This window comes from Mizuhopecten yessoensis, unplaced genomic scaffold (genome assembly GCF_002113885.1).
Source record: "Mizuhopecten yessoensis strain PY_sf001 unplaced genomic scaffold, ASM211388v2 scaffold8183, whole genome shotgun sequence".
In the NCBI taxonomy this organism is placed as follows: domain Eukaryota; kingdom Metazoa; phylum Mollusca; class Bivalvia; order Pectinida; family Pectinidae; genus Mizuhopecten; species Mizuhopecten yessoensis.
In genome coordinates this window covers 995,470-1,019,987 of record NW_018407420.1, presented here as the reverse complement: position 1 = coordinate 1,019,987, position 24,518 = coordinate 995,470, and the positions used below count along the sequence as shown (strand labels likewise).

The 24,518-nt window shown below is 37.0% G+C and overlaps 1 protein-coding gene across 1 annotated transcript; it reads right to left on the bottom strand.

The window, feature by feature from the left end:
• Window positions 1-6,904: 6,904 nt before the first annotated feature.
• On the bottom strand, window positions 6,905-24,483 carry LOC110455221 (mucin-2-like). The gene is made up of 8 exons (XM_021505208.1): window positions 23,476-24,483; window positions 20,367-20,540; window positions 17,470-17,634; window positions 16,079-16,237; window positions 15,388-15,528; window positions 13,166-13,308; window positions 12,684-12,768; window positions 6,905-11,124 (listed from the first exon to the last, which is right to left on the bottom strand). Exons 1-8 carry the CDS (start codon window positions 23,525-23,527, stop codon window positions 9,974-9,976), a joined length of 2,070 nt encoding a protein of 689 aa, XP_021360883.1. The 5' UTR covers window positions 23,528-24,483; the 3' UTR covers window positions 6,905-9,973.
• Window positions 24,484-24,518: the final 35 nt, after the last annotated feature.

Genomic DNA, 24,518 nt, shown 5'->3' with positions numbered 1-24,518 from the left:
CTGCATAGTTGCATAACCATTATATGAAAGTTTCAACGAATTTTGCTGGTTGATTGCGAAAGTATGGAGCCACTTTAATTAAAAGCGTCATTGTTGTCGTTGTATGATTTAGTCAACCGGAACTCAGGTGTGATGCCTCTTATTTTTCCCCCAAAAGCATTTCCGAATAAAGGAGTATGGACTGTGTGTTTGGAAACTACTATAAAGTTTCCAGCGGAGAGTTATAATCAATAACTGCCAGGAATGAAGGACATTTTTCATACGACAAAATACTGCGTCGTCGTTATTCTATAGACGTAAAAGGGGAAAAATAACAGAAGTGTTAAGGATCATCAGGGGAGTCTTTGATACAACAGCACAACCGTGACTTTGTCAATTAAACAAAACCAAAGGTCTCGAGGACATTTCCTCAACCTGAATAAATCAACGTTAAGAAATAGTCCTTCTTATCAGCGGGTTCTTGGAACCTTGAAATTCCCTACCTGAGAGTGTGGTGTGATTCAAGCACTAAACCTAAAACATATGAAAAGCGCCTTGATAAAAGGAGATTCAAAACAACATCGGAGTGACGTCACACCTACCTCTATTTTCATATCATAGTCCATATCTAATTATGCGAAGCGGTTTATGATGAGAGTACACTCCGGTTTTTTGTGTTCTATCTCCATAACATAAAACATATATTCAAGTTAATCCTTATATTTTTATTTACTATACACAATCCCTGTGGAAATCCACTTTTATTGATGGACTCTTTTCTCTTAGAAGTTGTTACGCCGCTTTATCAGCCAATCAAAATCGACGTTACAAACGGCGACGTCTTTATTTACGTTTTGGGCTGATAACATGATTTTTTTAGCCAATTAAAATGCTTGTTACCAGAAGATTAAATTAGTTGTAAATAACAGTGTCTGATGTGACGTCACTCCGATTTTGTTGGTAAACAAAAAAAAAAATGATCAGAAAAAATGGAATTAAAACTAAAATATATAAAACATTGAAAGAGATTGATATTCGAGCTCAAGAAGGAAACAGGATGTTATATTTCAACGTCACGTGATCAATTTTTTTAAGTCGGACTAGCTAGATGAGGCATTGTAAGGTTGTAAAGTGTAAATGACAAAACACGCTATTGTCACCTTGTGCGGATGTGTTAAAGAATTTATGATTGCAGTCTAACCCCTCTTTTTTTAATAAATATCATATTTCTTCCGTTTGATTTGGTTTCATGATTATTTCCCGAAATTGACACATCAATAAATCTATGTAATGACCAACCAAAATGTATTGCATTGTTGGTGCTTTTATAATTACAAAACGAAACTGTAATATCATACTGTTTTTTTACGATTCCACCATTCGCGGACCATTGTCATCATCCTCAATTATGATCGATTAATTGTGTCATCATTTGTCAACTTGTTACACCAAGTAAGTTTTGTGGATAATTTGGTCTCGTATGAACAAGGCATCGATATAAAGTGAATATGTCAGTTTTTTAGCTATCATTACCGTGAAACATTGATGTATAGCTAGTATTTTCCATTATATTCATTAATTTGATCTGAAATGTCTATATCTAAATTTTAAACGTGTACATCGACATTGTACGCATAAACAATTAACATGTACCAACGTTTTGGAAGGCAACTCAACCGATTTTGAAAACAATTCCACTATCCCGCTTTTTTTTTACAAACGGAAACACGGTAATTACTATAATAACATATTTCTTCTACGGATTCTGATTTTAAAGTCAATGGATTAACATAAGTTTACTATATATAACCTTAAATTCGGAATAGCTACATGTACACGTTGTTATCCTTATTACTAGCCCTATAAAATCCGATTGCAGTATCCTATATAATCCGGATTTGTGTGTCTAATATCATCTTGAATTGTTGTGTCATATCATTCGGATTGGTGTGTTCTATATAATCCGGATTAGCATAATGTCCTATATTATCAGGATTGGCATGTCCTACTTTATTTGGATTGGTTAGTCTTAACTAATCCGGATTGATGTGTCATATTTAATCCGGATTGGCATTTCCTATATAATTCGGATAAGCATAATGTCCTATATAATCCGGGTTGGCATGGCCTTTATAATCCGGATATGCAAAATGTCATATATCATCCGGATTGGCATGTCCTTGAAATCCGGATAAATATAATGGCCTAAATAATCCGGATCATCATAATGACCTATGTTATCCGGATTGACATGTCCTATTTAAACAGGATTAGCATGTCCTTTATAATCTAGATTGGAGTGTCCTATACTATCCAGATTGGTGTGTCCTATACAATTCGGATTGATGTGTCCTAAACAATTCGGTTTTGCATTTCCTATATTATCCGGATTGGCATGACCTTTATAATCCGGATTGGTATGTCCTATATAATCCGGATTGGTGTGTCCTATACAATCCGGATTGGTATGTCCTATATAATTCGGATTTGCATTTCCTATACAATCCGGATTGGTATGTCCTATACAATCCGGATTGGTATGTCCTATATAATCCGGATTAATGTGTCCTATACAATCCAGATTGGTAGGTCCTTTTAAATCCGGATTGGTATGTCCTTTATAATCCGGATTGGTATGTCCTTTATAATCCAGATTGGCATCTCCTTTTTAATCCGGATTGGTATGTCCTTTATAATCCAGATTGGCATTTCCTATACAATCCGGATTGGCATTTCCTTTATAATCCAGATTGGTATGTCCTTGATAATCCGGATTTGTCTGTCCTTTATAATCAAGATTGGCATGTCCTTTATAATCCGGACTGGTATGTCCTATATAATCCGGATTGGCATTTCCTATACAATCCAGATTGGTATGTCCTATATAATCCGGATGGTATGTCCTATATAATCTGGATTGGTATGTCCTTAATAATCCGGATTGGTATGTCCTATATAATCCGAATTAGTGTGTCCTATACAATCCGGATTGCCATTTCCTTTATAATCCAGATTGGTATGTCCTTTATAATCCGGATTGGTATGTCCTTTATAATCCAGATTGGCATTTCCTTTATAATCCGGATTGGCATTTCCTTTATAATCCAGATTGGCATTTCCTTTATAATCCAGATTGATATGTCCTTTATAATCCGGATTGGTATGTCCTTTATAATCCAGATTGGCATTTCCTTTATAATCCGGATTGGCATTTCCTTTATTATCCGGATTGGCATTTCTTTATAATCCGGATTGGCATTTCCTTTATAATCCAGATTGGTATGTCCTTTATAATCCGGATTGGTATGTCCTTTATAATCCAGATTGGCATTTCCTTTATAATCCGGATTGGCATTTCCTTTATAATCCAGATTGGCATTTCCTTTATAATCCAGATTGATATGTCCTTTATAATCCGGATTGGTATGTCCTTTATAATCCAGATTGGCATTTCCTTTATAATCCGGATTGGCATTTCCTTTATTATCCGGATTGGCATTTCTTTATAATCCAGATTGGCATGTCCTTTATAATCCAGATTGGTATGTCCTTTATAATCCGGATTGGTATGTCCTTTATAATCCAGATTGTCATTTCCTTTGTAATCCGGATTGGCATGTCCTATATAATCCAGATTGGCCTGTCCTTTATAATCCGGGCTTACATGTCCTACATGTATATAATCAAGATTGGCATGTCCTTTACAATCCGGATTGGTATATCTCATATAATCCGGATTGGCATGTCCTTTATAATCCAGATTGGCATGACCTTTATAATCCGGATTGGCATGACCTTTATAATCCGGATTGGTATTTTCTTTATTATCCAGATGTGCATGTCCTTTATAATCCGGATTGACATGTCCTTTATAATCCGGATTGGCATGTCCTTTATAATCCGGTTTGGCATTTCCTGTATAATCCAGATTGGCATGTCCTTTATAATCCGGATTTGTATGTCCTTTATAATCCGGTTTGCATGACCTCTATAATCCGGATTGGCATGTCCTTTATAATCCGAATTGGCATGTCCTTTATAATCCGGTTTGCATGACCTTTATAATCCAGATTGGCATGTTGTTTATAATCCAGATTGGCATGACCTTTATAATCCGGATTTGCATGTCCTTTACAATCCGGATTGGTATGTCCTAAATAATCCGGATTGGCATGTCCTTTATAATCCAGATTGGCATGTCCTTTATAATTCGGATTGGCATGACCTATATAATCCGGATTGACATGACCTTTATAATCTGGATTGACATTTCCTTTATAATCCAGATTTGCATGTCCTTTATAATCCGGATTGGCATCTCCTTTATAATCCGGATTGGTTATTCCTTTATAATCCAGATTGGTATGTCCTTTATTATCTGGATTGGCATTTCCTTTATAATCCAGATTGGTTTGTCTTTTATAATCCGAATAGGTATGTCCTTTATAATCCAGATTGGCATCTCCTTTTTAATCCGGGTTGGTATGTCCTTTATAATCCAGATTGGCATTTCCTATACAATCCGGATTGGCATTTCCTTTATAATCCAGATTGGTATGTCCTTTATAATCCGGATTTGTCTGTCCTTTATAATCCAGATTGGCATGTCCTGTATAATCCGGATTGGTATGTCCTATATAATCCGGATTGGCATTTCCTATACAATCCAGATTGGTATGTCCTATATAATCCGGATGGTATGTCCTATATAATCCGGATTGGTATGTCCTTTATAATCCGGATTGGTATGTCCTATATAATCCGGATTAGTGTGTCCTATACAATCCGGATTGCCATTTCCTTTATAATCCAGATTGGTATGTCCTTTATAATCCGGATTGGTATGTCCTTTATAATCCAGATTGGCATTTCCTTTATAATCCGGATTGGCATTTCCTTTATAATCCAGATTGGCTTGTCCTTTATAATCCAGATTGGCATGTCCTTTAAAATCCGGATTGGCATGACCTTTATAATCCGGATTGGCATTACCTTTATTATCCGGATTGGCATGACCTTTATAATCTAGATTTGCATGTCCTTTATTATCCGGATTTATATGTCCTATATAATCCAGGTTGGCCTGTCCTATATAATCCAGGTTGGCCTGTCCTTTATTATCCAGGCTTACATGTCCTACATGTATATAATCAAGATTGGCATGTCCTTTACAATCCAGATTGTTATATCCCATATTATCCGGATGGGCATGTCCTTTATAATCCAGATTGGCATGACCTTGATAATCCGGATTGGCATGACCTTTATAATCAGGATTGGCATTTTCTTTAATATCCAGATTTGCATGTCCTTTATAATCGGGATTGACATGTCCTTTATAATCCAGATTGTCATGTCCTTTATAATCCGGTTTGGCATTTCCTATATAATCCAGATTGGCATGTTCTTTATAATCCGGATTTGTATGTCCTTTATACTTCGGATTGGCATGTCCTTTATAATCCGAATTGGCATGTCCTTTATAATCCGGTTGGCATGACCTTTATAATCCAGATTGGCATGTTCTTTATAATCCAGATTGGCATGACCTTTATAATCCGGATTTGCATGTCCTTTACAATCCGGATTGGTATGTCCTAAATAATCCGGATTGGCATGTCCTTTATAATCCAGATTGGCATGTCCCTTATAAGTCGGATTGGCATGACCTTTATAATTCGGATTGACATGACCTTTATAATCCGGATTGACATTTCCTTTATAATCAAGATTTGCATGTCCTTTTTTATCCGGATTTACATGTCCTATATAATCCAGATTTGCCTGTCCTTTATAATTCAGGCTAACATGTCCTACATATATATAATCAAGATTGGCATGTCCTTTATTATCCGGATTGGCATGAACTTTATAATCCAGATTGGCATGACCTTTATAATCCGGATTGGCATGACCTTTATAATCCGGATTGGCATTTTCTTTATTATCCAGATTTGCATGACCTTTATAATCCGGATTGGCATGTCCTTTATAATCCGGTTTGGCATTTCCTTTATAATCCGGATTTGTATGTCCTTTATAATCCAGATTGGCATGTCCTTTATAATTCGGATTGGCATGACCTTTATTATCCGGATTGACATGACCTTTATAATCCGGATTGACATTTCCTTTATAATCCAGATTTGCATGTCCTTTATAATTCGGATTGGCATTTCCTTTATAATCCGGATTGGCATGTCCTTTATAATCCAGATTGGCATGACCTTTATAATCCAGATTTGCATGTCCTTTTTTATCCGGATTTACATGTCCTATGTAATCCAGATTTGCCTGTCCTTTATAATTCGGGCTAACATGTCCTACATATATATAATCAAGATTGGCATGTCCTTTATAATCCGAATTGGCATGAACTCTATAATCCGGATTGGCATGTCCTTAATAATCCAGATTTGCATGTCCTTTATAATCCAGATTGGCATGTCCTATATTCTCCGGACTAACATATCCTATATAATCGGTTTTGGAATGTCCTATATAATCCGGATTGGTGTGTCCAATATTATCCGGATTGCATGTCCTGTTTAATCCTTATTGGTTTGTCTTAAATAATCTGGAATACTGTGTTCTACTTAATCCGGATTGGCTTGCCTTTATAATCCGAATTGTCATTCCCTTTATAATTCGGATTAGCATAATGTCCTATATATCCGGATTGTCATGGTCTGTATAGTTCGGATGTCCATGGTCTATGTAATCCGGATTAGCCAGTCTATTTAATTCGGATCAATGTGTCCAATATAATCCGGATTAGCATGTCCTATGTAATCCGAAATGGTGTTATATATATATATCCGGGGGGGGGGGGGGGATATGTTTGTAAGCAACTGCATTTAATACAGTTCAATATCGCACATTTTTAGAATTAACATCTTGTACGTTATAAACAATAAAAAACAAATACTAATTTGTGGTTCTTTTATTTCACTACATATTACCAACAAACTTTTTAGCAGAAGTGGTGGAACAGTCTGATTTTGCTGAATAAGGTTGTGTACTACTTCCGACAGACACCAATCGGAAATCATTCCGGGATTTCCGTCAAAGTTCGAATTATGACGGAAATACCCGAACCGTTTGCTGACTGGAACAACAGTCATGTGTACAAATGTAATAGTTCTTTGCGCTCTGCTTTGTTTTTGAATGATAGTATTAATAAAAAGCTATAAAACATATGTTAACACATATTAAGCCTTTATAAGCTTTTCTGCGGAAATTCGCAGAGAAATATAATAACATTCTCTCATATCAAATGGGATAGTTTTATCACATTATCAGAACCAGAATTAAGATACATCCTAATTTTTTCTCACAAAAACAACCGCAAACATTTACTCACAATTAAATTGTTTATTGTATAAAAAATAAGTATATACCAAATTGAATAGAAAAATAAGCATTAATCAATCCTAGAACGTATTGAGATTATTTTCTGTTAGACTTTTTACACCAAAAAATACCTCACTTCCCATGGCCAGATAAAGAAATAAAAAATAATTATAAACTCTATACAAACAGTATAAGTAACATGTATACAATATATATATACAATCTCATTTGTCTTCTATAAACACGTACAGAGTTAAGGTAAAATGTACCTCTGATTCAGTTGTAATGGCAAAAAAAAGAGTTTATAAAACGCTGTCACACTTGGAGTATTATCCCTTGCATATAGAAGACAAAGCAACCCAAAGGAGTTTTCTGGCTTTGAGTGATGTCCCCTGTCAAGTTATTCAACGACTTTGCGGCCCATAAATCGGACACTCACTTTGAAGCTGAACTTCCATAATTTCTGTATGGCAATATTGAAAAAAGTGTATCTGGGCAATGTAAAGGCCCCGAGTTCGACCCCTGTAATTTTCATATTTTTTTCTTTTTAATTTCTTTCTTTTTTCAAACATCCATTGTTCTGTAAAACGCATCGCAACATTCAATTTTTGTAATTTTTAATTGAATATTTCTTTGAAGACAAAAACAAATGTTTTACAATAGTTGCGAGGATATAATATAGTTAAAATTGTAAATACTCTTTACCTTAAGCGCGAGACTGGCTGCATTGATAATATAAGTTATGACAGGGGAAATAACTCAAGTAGACTATAGCAGCTAGATTCGGACAGATTTTTGATAGAAGAGATCAGACACAAATTTGGCTGTCGTGTCAAATGGAATTTTGGTAAACTGTTGTCTTAGACGAAACTTTGATAAATTGGAATCACAGGCAAGATTGCTTAAGAGTGTCCAATGGAAATATTTTTCTTCAACATGTATATTCAATTTAATACCAATATTTATGACAGTTAGAAAAGAAAGTATGGAGTCAGACATTCTTATGACAAAGGCACGTGCTTTGTTACGTCATATCGTATGTTTTCTTTGTGACGTCATCCTGTGGCAGGTTTAAGGCTGACGTTACGCAGTACGACCTGTAAGTGTGACGTCACACATCAGGACACAGTTTAGTGTGACGTCACACAACAGGACACAGTTTAGTGTGACGTCACACAACAGGACACAGTTTAGTGTGAAGTCACACAATACAACTACCATGCATACAAATACTATATAGATTTAGGCACATACAGGCATGTTGATGGTGATATCAATCACATTGGACAATTATTTAACTATGTTAGAATACAAACATTTACATCATATCATATATACAGTGTTAATAAACATGGGATATTACACGGCAGAAACTACGATATTCGCAGTGCAATAGGTTAAAGTATCTAAGTGAGAGTCCATGAAATTGATTCACGATTAAATCAAATCCAAGTAATACCAATTGGAACAACAAGACAGCCAATCAGATATAGTAGATATAGGGAAGTATAATATGTATGCATCAACACCGTGGGGATAACTTAATTGTCGTACGTATGTACATATAAGCAACCATGATGTACACATGTATGAAGTACTTAAACTACATATAACAGTCTTTAGAAGTACATGTATGCCAACACCGTGTGAGGTACAGTGTACGTGAAGTACATCTAGCTCGGGGAGGTGTATATGTAAGCAATGACGCTGTATGAAGTACGTCATACACATAAAAAAGTCTTTGGAAGTGCACGCATGCCACAACGCCGTGGGAGGTACGGTGTACGTGAAGTACATCTAGCTCGGGGAGGTGTACATGTAAGCAATGACGCTGTATGAAGTACGTCATACACATATAAAAAAGTATTTGGAAGTGCACGCATGCCACAACACCGTGTGAGGTACAGTGTACGTGAAGTGCATCTAGCTCGGGGAGGTGTATATGTAAGCAATGACGTTGTATGAAGTACGTCAAATACATAAAAAAGTCTTTGGAAGTGCACGCATGCCACAACACCGTGGGAGGTACAGTGCACGCGAAGTACATCTAGCTCGGGGAGGTGTACATGTAAGCAATGACGCTGTATGAAGTACGTCATACACATATAAAAAAGTATTTGGAAGTGCACGCATGCCACAACACCGTGTGAGGTACAGTGTACGCGAAGTACATCTAGCTCGGGGAGGTGTATATGTAAGCAATGACGCTGTATGAAGTACGTCATATACATATAAAACTCTTCGGAAGTACACATAATCCACAACACCGTCTAAAGAACGTGTAAATCATTTATAAAGACCTAATGACATGCGCTGTGTATTGAAGCACATAGACTTGGGAAGAGTGTTTAAGCCATATAACCCTAATCATAATCATCCGTGGAAAGTATTTATAAGTTCCATTGTCTTGAACAAGTCATCGGAACTCCATAACCTTCAGAAGTCCATAGCAGCATCGTTACTATGGGAACTCATTCTAGGTCATTGGAAATTCCGTGTAAGGAACCATGCAATCACGGCTGCTGAATTATTGTTAAATGAGAATAAGTAACAACAAGCTAATACAGTTCTGGTCTCATTAACTACCCAATGTCACAGAATAATTGCCTGGCTTTAATATTTAATAGATTTGCGCTGTAAGCTACCATTCACTGTAAGCGTTTCTAGCTATAGGAGACATTTCGTCTTCCATATCGTCGTGTTTCTTTCGGTGCTTCTTCATATACAAAAACACTATTACCAAGACAATGGCTAGACCAATAGCCACTCCCACTCCAACGCCAATCATCAAAGGTTTAACGGGACCCTTTGATTGGGTGGACGTTTTACCAACCTGAATCACGTTTGGAATGTCTGTTTCATTATTGTTTTGCGGTGTTCTTGTTACTTCCGGTATAGCATTTTCAGAGATTGTAGTTGTACTTCTTCTTGCCGTATTTATAGTGGATGTGTTGGAATTTCGCTCGGTAGCTACTGAGTTACGTGTTGATTGTATTGTCAATGTTGTTGTTGTTATTGGTGTTGTCGTTGGTGTTGTCCTTGTTCTTGGTGTTGTTTCAGTTTTTGTTGTTGTTGAAGGTGATGTACTCTTACGTTCCTTAACTGTACTTGTTAATGGTGTTGTGGTTTGTTTAAGAGTTGTCGCTTTTGTTGTCGGTTTTGGAGATGTGGGTATCGACATCGTCGTTGTCGGTGTTGTTTTTGTTGTTGTTGTTGTTGTTGTCGGCGGCGTTGTTGTTGTCGGCGTTGTTGTTGTCGTCGTCGACATTGTCGTTGTTGTAGTAGTCGGAGTTGTCGTTACTGATGTTGTAGTAGTTGATGGCCGTTTAGTTCTTCTTATAGTTGTTGTAGCTTTGGTGGTCGTTGTCGATGTTGTTCTTGGTGTACTAGACGTTGTTGCGTTCGTCGTGACAACTTCTGTTGTCGGCGATTGTATCATTTTTGGTGTCGAAATAACAGATGTTGCTGGTTTCGATGTTATTTCTGTCATAATATTCTCTGTTGTTGAAGACTCTGTTGTCACGTCAACAACATCAGGCGTTGTGTTGGACAGGATGGCGGTTGTGTTCGAAACGGAAGTAGAAGTAGATACATCAGCGTCAGATGTTGAAGTCACGAGATGATCATCAAAAGTCACCAATATATTTGTTGTTGTGATTTCGTCTGGGATATCTGTTGTAACAATATCGGAAAATGTCGATACATCATCAGGTACCATAGACGTCACTTCCGGTATATATGTCGTCCATTGTATGGTTGTATCGATTTCACTTTCAGTTGTTACGTCATCGACTTAAAAAAACAACAACATTGATACGAGGTAATGTTTATCGATTATTGATTGGTAGATATTGTCATTGAGAAAAAAACACGATCATGAAACACAAAAAAGTTTAGGTTGATAATAAATAATATTTTCTATATTGTAGCCTTCCTTTTGACACAGTTTAAGCAAAAATATGTGCGTAAATGAATATCATTTTGAACAAAAATGAAAAGACTTTATACCAAGTTTAACATATTTATGTAACTTCGTTTGTATGAAATTCAACACCTTCGCAAAAGCTAAGACCACATGAAAACGACGTGTGCCTACGATGACACAGTAACCAAGAACCAGTCGGATACAGAGAAGAGAAAAGATTGAGATCCCAAATATGTTTTTTTCTATGTCCTCTAAGCGATAGTTTGCGTCGTTGTCCCCGAAGTTAAAGACACAGAAAAAAAACCTACGATTTGCATCACACCCTCGATATCCAGGGGTTACGCTCACTTTCGCTCTCTGCACCCCCTGGAATATGTCATAACAAAATTGAAGACATGCGGCTAACTATTTGGCTGGCTCATGTAAAAAAAACATCTGACCAAACGCTTGGCTAATACCTGTCCTTTGAAGATTACAGAGGAGCGACGCCCGACTTTAAAGCCAGTAAGTTTTGCCGTTACGCGTCCGTGAGATTCTGTTAATGTACATCATAGGATCAACCTAGTCTAATTGTCTCATCAACAAGGTGGCGCACACTGAGCCTTCAATTTTATTATGACATATTCCAGGGGTCCTGAGAGAGAAAGTGAGCACTACCCCTGGAGTATCGAGGATGTTTGCATCCATGAAGGTCGTGGACTGTGAAAAATATACCTATATTGTTACCCGCTGCATGTTGTAAAAGGCGACCAATGTGGAAACCTCTTGCATAATTGAATATTTGTATCTGTGTCCTCAACCATAGACATAAAAGCGTCCAAAATAGACCTGCTGCAACCATTGCAATATTTGTTTTTGTATGTTTTCTCTCTACGTCCTAACAACCTTTTGTTTCCTAACGCCATGTCCGTCAATACCTAGTATTGAACGTTCGCCTAAGCATGGAAGGCACTTGGTTCTGTCCCAATGCCGGGACATACCAAAGTCCTTAAAGAATGGTGGTTGTTATTCCTGCTTAACGTTCAACATTGGCAATGGCAACAACTGGTTTACCCGTTGTCAGTATAATGTGTTCGGGTGGAATACTGTGATGGGTGCCTACAGCATGGTATTTCAGTGAGATAGAACTCTAATGTCGGTGTCAGATTATCGCTATCGCAAGCAGGCAAATACACCAATATACAGCTTGTGGTAAAAAACGCACACAGCAACCACACAGAAACACGCCCTTAATGACGTTATCTGTTTATAGAATGCTAAACCCAGTTAAACCGAACCATAACCGCCGATTCTCCAGGGAACCACATTAGTCGCCTCGTAAGTTTGGTTCTTTAGGAAGCTTAACAGTATATCTATTAATTTACAAGTGTACAGAGTCGTTTCTATTTCCCATACAGTTTCTTTTTAAAATTAAAGTTACACTTACCCTGGTCCGAACAATTGTACAGTCTGACGTCATCAATGGCGATGTCCCCCATGTAGCTCCTACCTCGGATACCAGTGATCACAATCTGTTCAACACAAGTCAGTAAGTGTTCAGGCATGGCTTCTCAAACGTTTCAACACGAATGAAGGTAAGAGGTGAAAATTTAACTTAAATGAGGTTGTTTATTTTACGACGTGATTTTACTATTTCGCGTAATGCTGATACTTAAATCCGAAATAAAAACCGCACCGTAAGGGCGGAACAAGATACGCCCGTTATACGCTATAGAGCATCAATTAAGATTTACTGTATAACAAAAAAAAAATCTGCTCAGAGCCATTTTGAAGAATAGAAGAATTCTTGTAATAAAACAAGATAAGAAAAATCATATCTTTGCTACATTTCTAAGTAGACTGTACTTCATTTAACATGCCATATGTATAAGACAAGTTATTGCTACATTGGGTATATATTTGTCATACTTGTACTGAAGAATTGACGTCACCAATTTCGAAACTCCCTCTCAACCAATCAGGGCTCTGGTGCTCAGACACGTTAAATGAAGGAACCATGCCCTCAATGGCTTCATCGCCTCGTCGTACGTACACATACAGACTACCAACCTCTGCGGAAAAATGGAATATGTCGATTACAAGTCATTTTTTAAAGAACATCTAATAACATATATACTGGGTATGCAACGATATAGCGTGCGAATATATATCGCGATACTTTGAATACAGTACGATACACAATATTTCTGAGAGATCACAATACACTATAATATTTTCGGATTTTGTCGTTTCTGGATTTAGTCTACAAATATCAGTCCAACATGGCGAGTACCAGCTCGGCATTAGTTTCGTTCAACCGGGCTCTTGCTGTCTGCGCAAGTTACGCCGAACAGGGAGTCTGGTCAAAGTCTGCGATATCGTTTTGTTATGTCAGAACGAGGCTTACCAGAATTCAGGTAAATTGATTCATTGGTCAAAGGTATATGACACACCCTTTTCAACTTTTGAAGTCAGAATTTGAGTGGCGCAAAGTTGCATTGAATGTTTTCATTCACGAAAATCACTTCCCTGTACATGCATTCCTAAGTATCCGTATTTTCACAATTATCGAGAAAAATGTAAGAAAATGCTTCAAATCTCAAGAATGATTGCATGTAAATCTTTCTTTTTAAAATTATGCAAATTTTTAACCAAGTCTATTCCCAGTTGTAATATTGCCATTTAAAATCTGCAACATAACTTTTGTTTCTACTGTTACTATATGTATCGTGATACGTATCGTATCGTGACCACAGTATCGTGATACGTATCGTATCGTGGCCCCAGTATCGTGATACATGTATCGTATCGTCATGTTAATACCGGTTTGGTACCATTGGCATTCCGAACTGTCAACAGTTTTAACACAAAGGAACAAAAAATAAGGGGGACATGATAGAAGTGTTCAAAATATTGAGGGGAGTCTATGATACAACAGCATCACAGGGACTTTTGTCAATCATTCACTCAGTCTGGAGCAGACTGGATGTTAGAAAATACTCATTTATTCAACGAATTGTTAGTAACTGTAAAACCTTCCTGGAAAGGTGATTTAAGCACCAAATCTTATTACTTTCGAAAACCGCATTGATAAATTTTGGGAAAGTGATGAAAGCAGATTCACAACAACATTGGAGTGACGTCACATCAAAAACATTGTTTTTTATTATGGTTGAATAAATATGGACTATAACCTGAATATAGGCAGATATATACCTGCGTTTAGAATAAACTAAGTTAAACTAAGTTAAAACATTAAGTAGCAATGTACAGTAGCATACGGTGGCAATGGGTGATATTTTTGTACAATGAATAATCTCTGAAATATTGCATGTATCAAATTTAAAAAAAGTAAAAAAACATTTTGTTTGAGACTACAGTGTTGGCTAATTACAAATCTGTGTCAGCGCAACAAAAGCTAGCTTTTCATATTGTCCTTTTTGCGAAATGTGAGTATTTCTGTTACCGAGTAGATGGTATTTAATTAAGAGTAACTATAAGAAGAAAAAAATCGTATTTGCCGGGGTCAAAGTTTTGGTTTGTGATATAGAGACACGATTCTTTGATAACTCGAAATTAATTATATTTTACGAAGGTGAATTCCTCGCAAAGCATGATTAATACCGAGAAAAGAAATAATCACGTTTTTTTTTTGGATTCACTGGCTCATGACCGAAGGGTTGCGGGTTCGAGTCACGTCACGGCACTGTATTGTATCTTTGAACAAGATACTTAACTCCGCTTGTTCCAGTCTACTCAGCTGTAAATGAGTACGTGGTTGGGTAGTGCTAGAATCGTTGAATGCTAGCTGTGAGCGTCGAAATGGCAGCACCGGTTGTATGCTCCCCATGGAGTTGAGAAAGATATTGGCTGGTTGCAAATGCCCTTAAACCACGAATAATAATTTGTGAACCACATTGAGACGACCTACAAACTAGCTTTTGATAAAGCAGTATATAAGAACCTCGAATTATTATTATTATTATTACTTATTATTCCGTACCGCAAAGGATACATATATTTCAAGATACCGAAAAAAGAAAACGATAACACAACAGTAGAGTTTATATATTGTCTTCCACACCAGTGTTATTGACAGTTTCAATCACTCGAACGTGAGTATAGTACGGATATAAACAAACATGTCTTACCATTTGGACCAGGTTTTCCCATCATGTGATAATAAAATTCGAAACAAGTTCCATTCGGAAGGTCTCGATAGGGAGGAGATAAAACTATAGCACTATCTCCTTCCGAACGCGGCGAGGAAGATTCCATGTACAGGTAATGACCTGAAATATTACAAAACATCAATCAGAGACAGAAATGACGTCATCAGTATTAAATATAAACTGTGTGTCGTATATCAATTCTATATTTAGTAGCATTTTGATAAAATAATTTCGTTTTTGAAGAGTGGTTCCCGTTGATTCTCGGCAATGTCATCAACATGAAGTCACAAACAAGTTATGACTTTTCCATCGATACCAATGTAATTATGATATATATGGTAAAAAGGTTCTATTCAGATAGTGTCAACACTTATCTCAAATTGTCTAGTTACAACAAGTGTTTCCCGTTATTTGTCCAGTACTGTCCGTACTTATCGTGAACAGTTTTGCATTTACTTACTTTCCATTGTCCAGTATTGTCCGTATTTACCGTAAGCTGTCCATTTCTGTCCGAATTTACCGCCAACTGTCCAGTTATGTCCGAATTTACCGCCAGCTATCCAGTTTTGTCCGTATTTACCGTCAAATGACCACTACTGTCCGTAATTACCGTCAGCTGTCCACTTCTGTCCGTGTTTACAATCATATGTCCAGTTCTGTCCGTACTTACCGTTATTGGCCGAGCCAAACGTGTGGTCATTATCTGGACCAGTCCTGTCTGTAGAAGTGCCACTGCTGTTGATCGTCCAGTCGAAATCATCTCCCCTGTATTGCGTCCAACCGCAAAGTTGACTGTTCTCAAAATCACACTGGATGGCTGGCTCCATGTCTGTAAAACGAACAACCGTAAAGATTTCAGATAATTTCATACAATTATGGACTTTTGTGGAGGTGAATATGATCTGATATGAACCTGAAAAAGTATCAATTAACCGAAGCAAAGGCGAGATCGATTTCCCTTTTTTTAAGGTCCATATCACATTTTATTAACCATGTCACTAATGTGTTATTGGTTTGTTATAATGCTTCAACATAAACATATAAGAAAATAAATGTTTGTCATAAGATGGTTTGGATTCGAGGTTTTCTGTCATGTTTTATCTAAGGTCTCGAATCGTACTTCTACACTAAGCAGATAAACCAATCTTACTAATTAATGGAATTGATTTAAGTTAAAAGATGTTAATGACAACAATGAAAGACTCAAAAAAAGCCTATACTTCATAACCTTAACCCATTCACCCCTGAAATTTCATAATGAACTATTCCGAACTTTGAATTTGAAGAGTTCAAATGTGTCTTCAGGGGTGAATGAGTTAACCTAGGAAATCTGTTTCTCTATATATGTGAAGACAGAATTATGAAAATATGGAAGAAATAGGCATAACGGGAGTGATCAAAGTTATTGATCCTCGGTGAGTGAACAGTAAGAGAGATCATTACCACATTTCTCAGGATTATTTCTGAAACAACGGTCAATAAAAGTCAAAGAGTAGGGCATTCCCCTAGAGATCTTTTTTTTTATTCAGAAGGGACATTCACCAGAAAACCGGTCTACACAAGTTTTTTATAACTGAAAATATAAAAGTTTCACATTGTATTGTCTTTATACAACAATAATCTACCAAAACTGACCCACCCTTGCTGATATTTCAACAGGGACGAAAGTGGACTTATATGAAAATGGTACTATTGTACCACATCTTTATAACAGTGTGTCTGATTGGATGATACTGGTCAAATGACGGAGCAATAAAACAATCATGCCGACCTCACGCGCTCCCCGATCATAATTTCCCCATATTCGGAGCCTCTCTAGCAAGAGCCACCATAACCTAGTTCCGAATGACAGAAGCAAACGGCAACAATGGCGAGTTAACCTGATCATCTCTACTATTGTGTTGTTGTTTTTGTTTGATTGATTGATTCGGCATAATCAAATATCTAGAGTCCTTTATTATCCTCAGAGAAACAAATAATCGTGTTTCCCTACAATAAGAGCAATAGATGTGTAATATACAGTATGTACATTATACATGTATCTGTTACGTGTTAACTCACGATTACACGTAGATATAGAGTCGCTCCACTTCTTCCCGTCACAGTATACAGACTCGGGACCTTGTAGCTGGTAGCCTGGTTGACATTCTAACGTCAGCAGTGCGTCATTTTTAGAGGGTGTCATTATCATATACATCGGAGGATCTGGTATTTCACATCCGGGTACTATAAGATAAACGTACAGTTGTGATTACGTCATTCAATGCAGCCTATACATAGGACATTTTCTAACTTTTACAGGACATTTTATACACAACTTTATACAAAACAGCCTTACATTCTTCCTAATATTATATACTTTCCGTGATATGGGTTGTTTTGTGTGTGTTACGCTTGAGTGTACATAGGCCTTATCCTGGCACGCGCCATATCTGCTCAAAACGCTCGATATCCGTTTAACTTCCGGTTCAACACATTTTAGAAAAATCACAGGCGCACGGTTACACAATTTGTGTGATTCACCAATAAGTTTGATGTACTAAAAAGTTACAGTGTGTAGTATATGATAAAAAAAGAGAAGTGTATGATAATACCAACCGCCGACCCATATCAGACCTCGCGCCAGTCTCGAATTGATACTGGTAGGATATGGAAATTGTCATATAATAACGTTTAATTATTTCATAAAATGACAGTCTCTCATATGCTTCCAACAACCTAATACATACTGCGAATAATCAATGATGTCTTTTCTTTTATATATCTTTAGAGATTATCATATGATCATTTCCATATTCTACTCCGTATAAGCCGGGGGCTGCCTATCTGCCTGAGGGGCCGTAGTTCCGAGGGCTGATACGGATAAGAATATGGACATAGTCATGTGGTAATTTGTTTTATAACACATAAAACACAGAAAATATATATTTCGTTCTACCATAAATTAAAACACAGTAAACAGCATAGGAAATACAGATGGATATACAGGGTGTTGCACTACCAGGTGGTGTGCTTGAACCGGAAGTTAAACGGATATGGCGCGTGGCGAGAGGACAGGTATTGCAGTATCGCACATAGAAAGACAACCCATACCACGGACAAATATTTGATGAGGATATCATTTCATCCCGATGTCCTAGAGTGCATAATACAGGGAAAAACACTTTTGAGAAAATGTTGTCATTGTGTTTCGAGAAGACTTCTAAAGACATATAGGATCTTACATGAGTTTCCATTTTATATGAGATTTATGAAACGAGTCATAGAATTTTTCAATTTAGCAGCCTCTGTCGAGCTGAAATGAAAAATTCGTGACGAGTTTCATAAATTTCATATGAAATTAAATCGAGTGTACGATCATTTTTATCACATTATCAAGATTTGTGGCATTTATTCGTGTAAAACGACAATCTTCATGCAACCTTTAAATGTAAAATGCCGCCATTTTGACTACAATGCGGAAGTCTATGACGTCATTTCTTGTCCCAGGCTTGGCGTCACAGTTGAAACAATTGAAACTTTTAACCAATCACAGGGCTGAAAGGTCATATTACATGGGTTAATACGCAAACAAATATGACATGGGTATATACAAGACCACTCAGCGCACGAGTGAATATATACGTCCGCGCATTAAATGAATGCTCTCTGATTTGTTAGAAAAAAACACAAGTGTTTGGTCTTGCTTTTATCACATACCTTCCGTATTTGGTAGAGATCGATACAAAGATTTTATAAGCTTTGTTATTTTTTGCAAATACCAGGAACTTTTCAGTTCGCCATGACAAGGGGATTCCCATAAAAGGCTGTTCCGGCTAGTAGGTAAATACAACATTCCGTCTACAGAACGTTGTATTTCATGGTCTGAAAATTGCTTGTATTATTATAACAAGATTCAACAGGTATGTGAAAAATAAACATAAGAGAAAATGACACCTCTCCGCTTAATAATATTGTTTACAAAGCAAAAAAGTGCACCTCTTGACATACGTCTGGGAAGCGATATAAAATCATCACAGATAACAAACCTTACATTGATGTCGTCAAAGTGTCTGTAGCCAACTCATCAACGAGTAGTTAAGGTATGAATATAAAATATAAACCAATTTTGACGGACCCTTGTTAATCGATAAGCTATATGGTTTCTAGGGTGAAGCCTAAGTTTAGGTCTAGGTACATATCTAAAATCACTGTACCCTGTCGGCACTTCTCTGAATGCTGACGTTTTTAATTTCCCCGTAGAGCAGCTCTTTTTCACAAACACTATCCTTTTTCATAAAATGGAGGCGAATTCCCACTAGTGAGTTGGTATAAAATCCTTCATGTGTCGGATTATAAGCATATACTGAATTACTTGCCTTAGTCATTGTTATTATGATTTCTCTCCGGAACACTTTTTCATTTTATATTCGTATAAACTAAAATACTGGCAACACAAAAAGTGATGACGTCGTTCACCGCAAAGCTTAGAGCGGTAGTCGTTCTACTAATTTCTTATTGGTTGAAGGTTGCTTGGCGATGAAATTATATCGCAACGTTGTGTTATGTGCATTTTTTTTTAAAATCAGAATGAATAAAAAAAAACATGTACTGAAAAGTGTGTCTGTCTTTTAAAATTTATTATTATTAGGGATAACCATGATTATATGTGGGGTTATACGGTATATACCGACAAAAATGTTTGCACTTTGCAAACATCTGCGAAGTCCATATATGTATATCTTGTAAGGAATAACTATGAATAGTTTTGGTGTTAAATAGTATATTCGTTCGGATCTACAAAAATGGATAGGTAACATGGAAACACACCAGACAAAGTAAGGCATTTTTGTGCATATATAATCATATTAGATAAACACAGTACAATTTCGTAATTCATATATTATTAGTAACATATATAGCTGTTCATTCATTTGAACAAAATAATATTCATTGCTCAATAATACGCTGACATGTACCTATACAGACGGGAGCCGGATGGTTCCATACTCCTTTTAAACAAATCGACAACTTGGCACCTAGAAGTGTATATCTTCGCCTGCAACGGAATCTGGCAATCTTACGCCTGCTCCGGTACTTTACTCGGCCAAACTTTATTCTTCCGAACGCGGGACATTCCTGTGACGTCACAGCTGAAAGAAGAGACGATAATTACATGTAACCTTGTTTAGTCTTAATACATGAATTAGTGTATTATACAAGTGATTTGTTCCGGCCTTACAGGGAAGGAATTGTTCCGGCCTTATAGGGAAGGAATTGTTCCGGCCGTATAGGGAAGGAATTGTACCGGCCTTACAAGGAAGGAATTGTACCGGCCTTACAGGGCATGAATTGTACCGGCCTTTCCAGGAAGGAACTGTACCTGCCTTATAGGAGAGAAACTGTACCGGCCTCACAGGAAAGGAATTGTACCGGCCTTACAAGGAAGGAAGTAATTGTTCCGACTTTATAGGGAAGAATTGTTCCGATCTTATAGTGAAGGAATTGTTCTATCCTGATGAGGAAGGAATAGTACCGGCCTTATAGGAAAGGACTTGTACCGGCCTTATAGGGAAGGAATTGTACCGGCCTAACAAGGAAGGAATTGTACCGGCCTTATAGGGAAGGACTTGTACCGGCCTTATAGGGAAGGAATTGTACCGGCCTTACAAGGAAGGAATTGTACCGGCCTTATAGGGAAGGAATTGTACCGTCCTAACAAGGAAGGAATTGTTGCGACCTTATAGGGAAGGAATTGTACCGGTCTTACAAGGAAGGAATTGTTGCGACCTTATAGGGAAGGAATTGTACCGGTCTTACAAGGAAGGAATTGTTCCGGCCATATAGGGAAGGAATTGTACCGGCCTTATAGGGAAGGAATTGTACCGGCCTTATAAGGAAGGATTGTACCAGCCTTATAGGGAAGGAATTGTACCGGCCTTATAGGGGAGAAATTGTACCAGCCTTATAGGGAAGGAATTGTTTCAGTCTTACAGGAAAGGAATTGTACGATCGTTACAGGAAACGAACTGGCCGGCCTTATATTTGAACAACATACAGTGAAACCTCGTTACACTGAAACCAATCTGTCAAAAAATATCGGCATTATAAAGGAGTTAAGCGTCACATTGAGGCAAAAGTAAAGTGTAACTTGTGAAGAGTAAACGAAATATGTTGGCGGTTAGCAAGTTGGCAAATGAATCGAATGGCGTTATATCGAGGTTATGCTGAAACCATTATTATTGACAATACAATGAAAAGGAGTATGTAAGTGTTAAGGCTATTTCTAGCATATCGCATGCATTTGTGAGTATAGCTGATACAAGTCAATTACATCTACTAATAAACAAAAGTAAATGTAATCACTAATCTAACTAAAAGAGTTTGTTAAGTTAGTTTTCATGATTTTGCGTCATAGTAAACTTCCTAAAGATATTGTCCACAGATGATGGGGCAAATCAAGAAACACTTTAAAGTGTCATAATATAAAAATGGGAATATTCGCGGTGTGAAAATGTTCGTTGTTTTTTGCGTCGTGTATTGAATTAGAGCGGAAAAGATTTAAACGCGAATATGTATTAACCGACTATAGATAAAGAATCTATATATAGATTTCAGAACTCGTGCCAACGTGAAAATTTCCACAATGCAATAAGTTTAAAGGGCTAGATCGCTAACATTTCAACACGCGAAAATCTCCACTCTTACAGTAAACCTATCACACTAAAATGTCATAACCTAGACACGCTAGCATGACATAACGCAAAGTCACATGCTCTCCATATGGATAACCAGAGGAGCCACAACAAACACGGCAGAAATAGTACGTAGGAAAGGAATGAAAAGACAGTGGTCCGAATATTATACTGAAGTTGCAATTAAATTTTGGTTTCTGCCATGTCCTCTTAGTGAAATACACAGGAAAAAAAGAAGACAAATCCAAGTTTGCAACACTATAATAGTCGCCCCAGACGATCATGCAGTGGAGTATAGCAGATCTACGCTTTCCAAGAAACAAGCATGTGTCTCTGTAGTGTATTTATGACCCTAAAGTACCTGAAACATTCGACACTTCCTGCTAATACGCCCCCGTCATGACTAATGTTTAACCTGTTTATAACGTAGATTCCTAAGATTATCTTCTTACATGTACCTTACTCGGACGCACTTATTGACCATTGTTTTAATTACCTATTCAATTAGCATTGTCACTCATCTTTTGTTTCATAAATATGTATTTATAAACTTTTTGTATGATTTCGTTGATATAATTATAAGGTCAAATATATATTACATTTTGTATGTTAGCAAGGATATATAAGGAAATATACATCTTCACATGTGAATTTATCACCTTTAGTATTGACCAATCAGATCGGCACATTCTATTTACTGCAAACAAAACCGCAGCGACGATATGATATATGATGTTTTGGTACCCTTAGCTAGGTGTTTAATTTACTACACAATTGATAACATTTTTAAAGCAATTTCTACCAGATCAAAGTCGAAAATATAAAATTTTCATCGGGTAGCCAAATCCTAATGGCATGCAGCCTTGATGTCAACCGTGACGTCATCAGATTCGAGTCAAATATAACGCTATTGACTCCCACTTTTCTGTAATGCAATAGATTATACATATGTACTATTTTCGTTGAATATTGTAATGTATTGAAATTTTTCCCGTTGAATAAAGGGGTATTTGTAATATAATCGTAAAATATATGATATATGTATTGATATGTAATTGGAAACCATTTATTGTCCTCTATTCAGAAGAGACAAACGTATCAATTGCATGTTAATGTTTTGGCGGACTTTTTTTTAAGTCTCTGACTTGTTATTCGTGTTTTAAGATTGGCAGATACAAATTTTGATTAAAAAGAAATATTTCAACTTAAAAGGATCCAAAACTAAATTTAATACACTGCTATTACATGTAACAGTATAAACGATTCCAAAAATGAAAGCTAGCACCAGCTGTTGGAGTAATAAACGTTTTAAGTGATATCAAAGAACCACAGCGATATTGAATACGAGAATTTCAATGTAAGGCTGATCAGGGATGGGGAAGCTGATACTTACAAAGAATTTCTCCCATAGCAACCGTCATCAAAACTAATATCTCCAGCTTCATCTTTACTCAATTAGAGTCTGTCCGCGGGCAAGCACTACTGAGAAAATGTATTTCTTAATTGACAATTTGACACTCTTTTCCTCCAAGGCGGAACGGTATACACAACAATTTATCCCAATAATGTCAAATGCATTGAACAGGACAGGTTATCCGATTTTAATGATGAAGCACAACAATTGCTAGTGCTGAGAATTGCTGGAGATTACTCGGTATAATTGGTAATTTAAGTACAGAAAATCGAGAAGAATATTAAGTTCACAATAGTAAATTGACATTGAAAACAATTATCGGAGGAGTTGTTCCCGTATGTACAATTGACATAAGACAACCCGCTCCGGCTCTCCCCACAGGCTTGCTTTGACGAAGTGTAAATTGAAAATAAAAGACATCGATTGAATGCTGTCAGCGCATTTATCATTAAGTCTTATTCTGATAGCAGATATTCCCTGTAATAACAGTTATCAGGGAATTAACTGATCATGTAGCTTGTGACAAGTTACAATTGCTCAATCACGTGACATATCGAAGATATCGTTCCAGGAATGAGGATAGAATGTTGACGTAACGTCCACGTACAGCTAGATTCCATAGGTAACAAACCTGGCGTTTCTGTGGTATCCAACAGTTTCGTATACCTTTAGAACTTTTTTCTCAAAACTTAATTAGGATACACATCTCCAGTGTGGTAATAAAATATTACAATTATTTACGTGTTAACACGATATAGCGCGTGAAAGCAGGGCCGGGCTCCGCACTCTTCTGCGTTGTTCACAATTATTGTCTGCAAGTTTAACCTTGAAAATAGTGCCGTCTGAATTGCGCTAAATTTTTCAAACCAATACAGTGAGACACTCCTTATTTGAAGACGACCATGCTTGGTGTTGGTATACCAGCTGATGTACGGCGCTTTAAGTCTCGCGCTGCCCTCACAACTAGGGTCTCCCAAGACGGATACTATTCCAGTAGTACCGGAAGCTCATTAGCGAAGGAA